Genomic DNA, 10,057 nt, shown 5'->3' with positions numbered 1-10,057 from the left:
ATTTTTCATACCAATGATAGAAAAAAATAAAGTTCAACATTACTGACATTATTTGAAAAACCCTCAGATGGTGTTTTTGAGAATGAACCTTAAATACGAAACTATTCTAAAGTTGTGCACTTCCGCTTCTGTCGTGTTGGGCTGTCAACATAATGCGGTAAACATTGGAAGTTCGATTTTTGCAAAATGATACGTATTTCTGTCCTCTAACTCCACGCCGACAGTCCAGTATGAGTCGACAAGGCAAGAGAGGTGTAGTGACTGTCGAATACCAACGCACTTATGTTGACACCGAGCGGGGAAGCCCTGCCAACAGAGAGGCTAAGCATAAACAATCTGTGTTGTTTCATGTTGAATCTTCACCCGCAGTAAGCTCTGTTGTAGAGTCACCGAAAAGCTCGCCTCGATTCACGTCATTACGGTAAGTAAGCGTAGTAAACTGTTATTTAGACGTGTAGAGACATCTGTGAGAGAAAGTTAAGCGAGTCAGGTAATTTGCATCATAGTCAAAAAGTCATATAGTGTGTGTACACTGGAAAATTGTGAAATGCAATGACAATTGACATTGACAGGCACTTTTGGTGGAGCTGTTATACTGTGTTAATGGTGCAAAGAAAAATACCAGGAATTGGTGTGCTGCATGCGAAACTGGCCGTGCAAAAGTGAATTAATTTTCATGGTGAGCCACATGGAAGATGGTGTCAATGTCGCGTGATCAGATTATTAGTGTAATTTGACAGTCCACCAGACTGTGTACCCAAAACCATTCAGCGGACTTAAGTTACCCTAACTAGCCCCAAACAGGATCACTCTCTGCATTGGTCTCATTCTCAATCAATACAAACACAACCATGATTACATTGTTACATCCACACATTCATGGGTTAGATTTATTTAAGCATCGCCATCAACGTTTACTTTGCTAATAAGGACATCTTTGAAGGATTCCTCATTGCTGCGCTCAATTAACCTTTTCCTGCAGAGTGTAACTGTTTTGCAGGGGTCAGCGAGACACGTTGATGTCCAGCCAGGAGTCCATCAACGTGAGCAGCATGTCTGGACAGGGCGACACACAGGCGGTCAGCGCGTTGGAGCCATTCAAAGAAGGGTTAGTGTTGCTTCATAAAATACAAGGGAACCCCCCTTTTAAGCAGGCATGGGAATTGTCCGCGAAATCGCAGATTTCCGCAAAAGGGAAATTACGTTTCAGCAAAAATAAAAAAAATGTCTGCGGCGAAAAAAAGGTAAATTAAATTATATGTATACTATTGTCTCTCTATCGATTATTTGCTTACACAAGAACTATCTTCTTCTTCTTCTGCGTTCGATACATGTAATCGGAAAAGCGTAGACAGCCGATTTTCTACCCACGCCAAAATGGCTGCTGTCTTCCGTCTTCGGCGGTTGGAGCTTTTTCTCAGGGTTGCTCCCTCCCCAAGAATAGTTGCCTTCCTGGGCTAACGAGTCCATTCTGCCCGGCTAGTTTCCCATAGCTGGAGTGCCTTCATCCGCCTGCCTTGCCGTTGAGGCTCGGATATCCTGCCGGTGCAGGGTTTTGACTTTGGAGTTTGCTTCTCCTAGATCAGTTGCCTACCATGGCTACAAACTGAGCCTGGTCTGCCCAGTAGGACATCCTCCTCCGCCTTCACAGCCGTTGGCAATTCTCTTCCTCATCCGTCTGTTCCGCCGTTGGGATGCCCTGGAGGTGCTATTTGCCCATAGCTAGGTGATCTGTTCGGAGGCACCAGGGCGTGTCCGCACATTTGTGGGACCTGCATGCCGCACGTCAAGGGGGCAGATCCTCCTCCCCGATCCGCCTTGCTTGGCCTGGGGGCTCGCGCTACCCAGTTTCCAGAGCTGCCAACGTGGAGGCGCAAGGTCGGTCTTGAGACAAGCAGTACTTTTCTAGTCCGGAGGTATTACACCACAAGGGATACCTCACTTAGACTGCAGCTAGTATCATTACAGCCATCACATACAACACAGACACAGCCAAGCAGGCAGCCAGAGCAGCAAGCAAGCGCAGCAGGTACAGGCTATACGCAACCAACCACCATGACACAGACTACAACCCTAGACTAGGGTGGTCCAAGGGAGAGCATCCTATTTGATACCCCACTACCCACACACACCAAGCACACATTCGTCCCCTGGAGTCTATATCCTTGAGGTGGACAGAGGCTCCTTAACTCCACAAGAACTATCAAAATATTAGTCTAAAATGCTAAAATTCGTTTTCCTTCAGGGGGGCTTGGCCCCCCTGGTCCCTCCAATGAGGCTCTGCCCCTGTACCCCGCCGAGGCCCAGGCGGCCTGCCCCTTGACCATGGAATTCCCATGCCTGTTTAACTAGACCTTCAAAAATCTGAAAAAATCAGGCCTTAAAAAGGAGGCAATCTTGAAATCACACCGGTGACACTGTGACGGTTCCCCTACGCTTTGTGTTCGGTGCCCTGACCCTTTGTGTTCGGTTCCCACTCGGTTCCCACACGCCAAAATTCGCGGACAAAACATCCATTTATGGTAGTATTACGCAATGTTGCTCTCTGAGAATGGTCTTGTTAGATCTGTGAGTGTTTACACTACATGCCTAGGTGCTGTTGGATTGAAGGTTTTTGATATTTTAGCCGTTATTAGGTAGAATGCCTTCCACTTTACTGCAAAACTGCATAATTCGTAGCATCGGCAAGAAATATCCTACCAAAAAATGCCTGCTTGGAACTGTCCGTGGTCCAGCAAAAAGTTCAACATGTCTGTAGCAGACAGCCCAAGTTTCAAGATTGTAGGGCCATCCAAACAGCCGTAATAATAAAAACAACAAAAGTAGTCAGTGAAATTGGCTGTGTTCGGTCCCCCCACACTTTTGTGACGTAGGCGTGACGGTTCCCATAATTCATTGTGTCGGTCCCCACTTTCTGTGTCGGACCCCACTTTCGACCTAATTTCTCTGTGACGGACCCCACAACCAGCCTATTTTGTGTCGGTCCCCACACCTTCTTGGATTTATGACTTGCCGGTTACTTGTATCATTGTATTCATTGAATCTAATTGTCTCGGAGTTATTTTTCAGCAAAAACCGGCAAGGCAGCACCTTTTGTGATACCAAGTAAGTCAGATGACATCAGTATGTGTGTGTGTGTGTGTGTGTGTGTGTGTGTGAGAGAGAGAGAGAGAGAGAGAGAGAGAGAGAGAGAGAGAGAGAGAGAGAGAGAGAGAGAGAGAGAGAGAGAGAGAGAGAGAGAGAGAGAGAGAGAGAGAGAGAGAGAGAGAGAGAGAGAGAGAGAGAGAGAGAGAGAGAGAGAGAGAGAGAGAGAGAGAGAGAGAGAGAGAGAGAGAGAGAGAGAGAGAGAGAGAGAGAGAGAGAGAGAGAGAGAGAGAGAGAGAGAGAGAGAGAGAGAGAGAGAGAGAGAGAGAGAGAGAGAGAGAGAGAGAGAGAGAGAGAGAGAGAGAGAGATTGACACCTTTCCAGATCACTCCGGTTATGCGACACTACCGCGAGCGTCACTACCGCGTGTCACACTACCGCGAGTACGACACTACCGCGTGTAACACTACCGCGTGTCACACTACCGCGAGTACGACACTACCGCGAGTATAACACTGCCGCGTGTCACACTACCGCGCGTACCACAACCGCGAATACCATAACCGTAGAGAGAACGCATGCAAACTTACTTCTTGTGAGTTTGTGTTCTAACGGCTTTGATTGGAAGCAACCCATTCTATATGTATTCTGATCATTGTGTTCTGATCGTTTTCAGTTCTTGGTTAGCATGACAAACATTGAATTAGTGTTCAGAGAACAGACCAGGCCTTTTTGTTTTATATTTCAAGGAAACATTTCAACCTTTGCCTTCAGCCATGGAAGTCATAAAATGACACGCGGTAATGTTATACTCGCGGTAGTGTGACACGCGGTAGTGTTATACTCGCGGTAGTGTCGTACTCGCGGTAGTGTCGTACTCGCGGTAAGTTCTGTTTCCGTACTCGCGACAGCGGCAGCGACAAAAGAAAACGCGCGCAAACGCGTGACGTGTTTCCGTACTTGCGTTTTAAACATGCGGTAAAATCTGTAAACTCCCGCGTTGTCGCGCGACAACGCGAAAAAATCGCTCCAGGACCCTTTCAAAAAAATCGCGTCGCGCGTGTGGAAACACTCCTGGTCATTTTCTATGTGCTTGATTTTCGTCGCACCGCTGGAAAAACGCTGTCGCGGGTACGGAAACACAACTCTCTCTCTCTCTCTCTCTCTCTCTCTCTCTCTCTCTCTCTCTCTCTCTCTCTCCCTCTCTCTCTCTCTCTCTCTCTCTCTCTCTCTCTCTCTCTCTCTCTCTCTCTCTCTCTCTCTCTCTCTCTCTCTCTCTCTCTCACTCCTCTCTCTCTCTCTCTCTACACACACACACACACACACACACACACACACACACACACACACACACACACACACATACTGATGTCATCTGACTTACTTGGTATCACAAAAGGTGCTGCCTTGCCGGTTTTTGCTGAAAAATAACTCCGAGACAATTAGATTCAATGAATACAATGATACAAGTAACCGGCAAGTCATAAATCCAAGAAGGTGTGGGGACCGACACAAAATAGGCTGGTTGTGGGGTCCGTCACAGAGAAATTAGGTCGAAAGTGGGGTCCGACACAGAAAGTGGGGACCGACACAATGAATTATGGGAACCGTCACGCCTACGTCACAAAAGTGTGGGGGGACCGAACACAGCCAATTTCACTGACTACTTTTGTTGTTTTTATTATTACGGCTGTTTGGATGGCCCTACAATCTTGAAACTTGGGCTGTCTGCTACAGACATGTTGAACTTTTTGCTGGACCACGGACAGTTCCAAGCAGGCATTTTTTGGAAGGATATTTCTTGCCGATGCTACGAATTATGCAGTTTTGCAGTAAAGTGGAAGGCATTCTACCTAATAACGGCTAAAATATCAAAAACCTTCAATCCAACAGCACCTAGGCATGTAGTGTAAACACTCACAGATCTAACAAGACCATTCTCAGAGAGCAACATTGCGTAATACTACCATAAATGGATGTTTTGTCCGCGAATTTTGGCGTGTGGGAACCGAGTGGGAACCGAACACAAAGGGTCAGGGCACCGAACACAAAGCGTAGGGGAACCGTCACAGTGTCACCGGTGTGGAAATGGAGGTAAATTTACAGAGGTGAACAGAACATCTGAAAAAGCAAGTTCTTAAAATGGAGGAGGTCTCAAAAGAGGGTTCGACTGTATACAAACTCCAGAAATAAGTATGTCACTGTCCGACAGTCTTATTTCTAAACATTGTTAAGTAAAAGGGGTTCCACTGTATACAAACTCCAGAAATAAGTATGTCACTGTCCCACAGTCTTATTTCTAAACATTGTTAAGTAAAAGGGGGTTCCACTGCAGGGGTGAGTTTTGGCGCTCGCCCCCGGCGACTTCAAATCGCGTTGGGCGAGTTCAAAATTCCTCTGAAATCGCGCTGAAGTACAAAGTCGTTAGGCAACGTCGTCAATCGGAACGACCAGCGAACAAATATCTCTGCGGGCGATCTCAAAATCTGTCACTTCTCTACTGCCCACTCATCCCCCCCCCCCCCTTCCCCCACTTTGAGGACTCAGGACTACCACTAATCAAGGCCAGACACATTGGCTAGACAGCTACCCCCCTCCGCCTCACTTGACCAGTGCCACGAGCCGCTGGCGATTGCATCAGCAGTCAAAATAGTTAAACCCCCCTCCGTCCCCCCTCTTTGCGCTATTCACTGCACCCCCTCTCTTATCTTATCCTGCGCTCACCAATCCTTCAGAGACTTTCACATGTTGTAAAACAGTTTCCTCTCAGATAAAAACTCGGTCATTGACCCCGAGTAAGAAGGTCAGTGTCTCGACAGGCAGCTGTGTTCAGATTGCAAGTAACGGTCATTGACCCAGGTCTCAAGGCCAACCAGCTTTTACAATGCATCTGCCTTTGATCTGACCGCCCATCCAGAGCAAACATATTCCCCCTAGCCCTCTGTATTTTTCCTTTGATGTGCCTGCTATGTACCACTGATACAGTTTCTGGGAAATGTATATATATAATTACGTCATTGACTGCAGGGATACTCATTGAGACCATTTTCCAAAATATGTTAACACCAGCTTTGCTGACCAACTTAGTACAAGTAGTGACAGTACTACTGCTGTCAATTATTTCCCTTCAACCAAGGAAGTAAAAAAAAAAACCAACCCGATCCACTATATCAGTATATGTGATAAAGAAGAAAAGACAGACCTTCAACAATAGGACAAGGGATGCAACTCTGCTGAATCAAAAGCATAAAGATCACCTGTGAACAATTCTAGGATCAGGAAATCTGAACATCTGTTTGTTTTCATTAGAAAATAGAAATTAAATGTAATGCTTTTGATTATTTATGACTTAAGCTGTGGTAAATTTGGCTGGTATGCAACTTTTACAGTAATATTAATAACACAGACATAAAGAAAAAGAAACAAAACAAGAAAGCAACTTAGAATTTTGTTTGTTTGTACTGTAGTCAGCTTTTTATACTTGGTTTTATACAACAAAAAACATAATTTAAATTAAAAAAATGCTGATTTACTCTTTTGTAGTGTGTGTTTATGTGGTAAGTAAAGTTCCATAGTAAATTACTTTGTAAATTGTGTGGTAGGGGGTACATAAAGGGGGTAACTTTTAGTGAGGTTTAGTGTGTGATTGTGTGACAGGGTGTGAATGTGGTTTTGATTTCTTGTTTCTTTGTGGCGGCTTTTATTTTAAATTCTTTATTAAAACAAGGTTAATTATCATTATATTAAAACATAGCATTTTAGTCATCAAGTTTTGTGTGTGTTTGTGGTAGTTATTAGTAGTGCAAATCCACATGTATGCATTATAAGTATGAATGTACGTCTTTTGTGTATGTGGTTAGCACGCGACGGGCCGCTGGGGCGGTTGTAAGAAATTCCGGCAAGTTTGGGGCCGGTTGGGATTTGAGAGGGCCGGTTCAATTTTTGACTTACCGGCCCCCCTGGCCGGTAGCAAAAAAAGTTAAGGTACACCCCTGCCACTGTATACAAACTCCAGAAATAAGTATGTCACTGTCCGACAGTCTTATATCTAAACATTGTTAAGTAAAAGGGGTTCCACTGTATACAAACTCCAGAAATAAGTATGTCACTGTCCGACAGTCTTATTTCTAAACATTGTTAAGTAAAAGGGGGTTCCACTGTATACAAACTCCAGAAATAAGTATGTCACTGTCCGACAGTCTTATTTCTAAACATTGTTAAGTAAAAGGAGGTTTCATTGTATACAAACTCCAGAAATAAGTATGTCACTGTCCGACAGTCTTATTTCTAAACATTGTTAAGTAAAAGGGGGTTCCACTGTATACAAACTCCAGAAATAAGTATGTCACTGTCCGACAGTCTTATTTCTAAACATTGTTAAGTAAAAGGGGGTTCCACTGTATACAAACTCCAGAAATAAGTATGTCACTGTCCGACAGTCTTATTTCTAAACATTGTTAAGTAAAAGGAGGTTTCATTGTATACAAACTCCAGAAATAAGTATGTCACTGTCCGACAGTCTTATTTCTAAACATTGTTAAGTAAAAGGGGGTTCCACTGTATACAAACTCCAGAAATAAGTAAGTCACTGTCCGACAGTCTTATTTCTAAACACTAGCAGTTAAGCCCGGCTTCGCCCGGGAGTAAGCGGAGCCCTGTAGCAATTTAAGACGCTCGCTATCCCATTATCATTAGCTTTACCTCCTTTGTTTGGATACAAAAAAAGAGTTATCTCCCTTACCTTCTAGAAATTTCCGCAACTGTCCCGTTAATTTTTCTTTCTTCATTTCTTCCCCTCATAGGAGCAATAACTCTGTTTACTTTTAAAGATCGACAGTTTTTTACTAGTACTACGCTATTAGCTTACTAATGCAACCAATTCTTAGTTTTAAAATGAACCTAATGATACCTGTTTGCTTGCACAGAGAGGTGGTGTTCCGACATGGTTCTCCGGTCAACGATCGATCAGACGTCCGACGCTCTGGCTCTCCGGAAAAATCACTGCCGGGGTCGGAGCGGAACAGTCAGAGCGAAATGACCTCCACCTTGCCCGTAGTGGGATCGACCTTGACCTTTGAACTCCCTTCTCACAGCGCCAGCACACCCGTGCTTCCCTCCCTTGCTGACTCCATGTCAGATTCCACATCAGAGAGGGATCGGACTCGAACACTCCAGAGAACCAGAGAACGGTCGTTTGAGAGATCGCTGGACAATATTCTGGACAAGTGCTCTGAGAAGTCTCTGGACTTGAACCTGAGTGTTGATTCGTGGAACGGGACGCTGTCGGAAGGGGGGTCAAGGTCAATAGACGTGATGCCCACTTCAAAGGGTTCAAAGGGTGACAAGAAGAAGAAAGGATCATGGTATACGGTAAGTTTGCCCACAGAGGGTGAGATTGTGACGGATTAAGTTTCATGTTGGGACTGTTAGAGATTCTTCTTTTTCGTTCATCGGCTGAAACTCCCACGTTCACTCATGTTTTTGCACGAGACAGAGGCAATGACAGAGAGACAGAGAGAGGGGTTGCAGAGGGAGAGAGAGAAAGGGAGAGATAGACAAAGAGAGAGGGAGACAGAGATAGAAAGAGAGAGAATGAAAAAGATATTTCACCCCGCCATTCACTGATTCAGGCAGTATACACCTATTTCAGGGGAATTAGAGATTCAAATGTGGCGTTTGTGTTCATGCAATGAGGTCTGACATCTTAAAGTGCTTTGTTTAGATTGGTAGATCACTTTTACTGTGAATGGAAGAAGTGTTACAGGGGCCCACATCCACGTTGGACATCGGACATATTTATGTACGGATATTTTTTCCAAATGTCATATACATTTTTCATGCAAGAGGACATTGTCCGATTATGCTTTCATTTGATCTGGATATTGTCAGTACTTTCCATTTACAGTAGTTTGATTTGCTATTTTATCGATGTTTTGCGAAGCGATGTGTATCTCCAAACAGACGAAACTTGGGGAGACCTTATGTGCTTTTTTTATAGAGAAGAGCTTCCAAGGGTCGCAACTCGGAATGCTCCAAGCCGGTTGACAGTTGCCTCCCTTCGCGGTTTTTCTCTCCGAAAAAGCAACATGCCGCCGAAACGAAACTTGGTGCCAGAAAAAGGCCAGAAGCGTTTGTATTTCAAACCTCTGCCCTAACCTAACTAGTCAAATTTAATTAGATTTACGTTTTGCTGCGAAATAAAAGTCCTATTGATTTATTTTTGTTCAGGACAAATGTCCTATCACTTTTGCATTGTCCAGGACATTTGTCCCGTGCCACTTCTCATGGATGTGAGCCCCTGGTGTTACAAGTGACAACATGATTTTAGTGTTGTTATCTGAAACTTGGCTAATGATGATATGCTGTGTTACATGCAGTGTCATTGTGTAATGACTTGTTTCAAACAGGAAGTGTAGCAGCCAGGCAGGAAGGGAACAGATTGGTGTGTGTTGGAGAAGGGGTGCGGGGGAAGAGGGCATGAATGGGGCATGACAAGAGTCAACCATTTGTAATTTGATGAACAGTGGTACCTGCTATGTGAGGCCCCTCTGGGGAAAGGACACCTTCTGTTGTCCCTTTGTCAATTGTCAATGATATCACCTTTACCAAGTTAATTGAACTTTCAATAAAAGGATACAGTGGACCCCCCCGCCCCTTTTAAGACCCTCAATTTAAGAATAAGACTTCCTCCTTTATAAGACCTTGTCTTTTTGCACTTTGTGTTCATACGCCCTGTAAATGTACCCCCATTTTAAGACTCCCTCCTTTTTAAGACCTGATTTTCTCAAAAAAATGTAGGTCTTAAAAAAAGGGGGGGGGGGGGGTTCCACTGTATTTATATCCGTCGTCCCCTTGGGCGGGGATATAGCTCAGTTGGTAGCGCGCTGGATTTGTATTCAGTTGGCCGCTGTCAGCGTGAGTTCGATCCCAGGTTCGGCGGAAATTTATTTCACAGAGTCAACTTTGTGTGCAG

General features: G+C 44.6%; 1 protein-coding gene across 1 annotated transcript in view; it reads left to right on the top strand.

Annotated features, from left to right (window-relative positions):
• Positions 1 to 136: 136 nt before the first annotated feature.
• LOC138973410 (protein Aster-B-like) overlaps positions 137 to 10,057 on the top strand; it is a 38,703-nt gene continuing 28,782 nt past the window's right edge. The window contains exons 1-3 of the mRNA XM_070346131.1: positions 137 to 421; positions 1,001 to 1,108; positions 8,010 to 8,454. Coding sequence (XP_070202232.1) covers positions 231 to 421; positions 1,001 to 1,108; positions 8,010 to 8,454 — 744 coding nt within the window. The 5' untranslated portion in view covers positions 137 to 230. The remainder of the gene's footprint in view (positions 422 to 1,000; positions 1,109 to 8,009; positions 8,455 to 10,057) is intronic.

The sequence above is a fragment of the Littorina saxatilis genome, linkage group LG8 (genome assembly GCF_037325665.1).
Source record: "Littorina saxatilis isolate snail1 linkage group LG8, US_GU_Lsax_2.0, whole genome shotgun sequence".
Taxonomy (NCBI): Eukaryota; Metazoa; Mollusca; class Gastropoda; order Littorinimorpha; family Littorinidae; genus Littorina; species Littorina saxatilis.
Note: the sequence above shows the minus strand (reverse complement) of the source record. Positions and strands in the feature narration are given on the sequence as shown.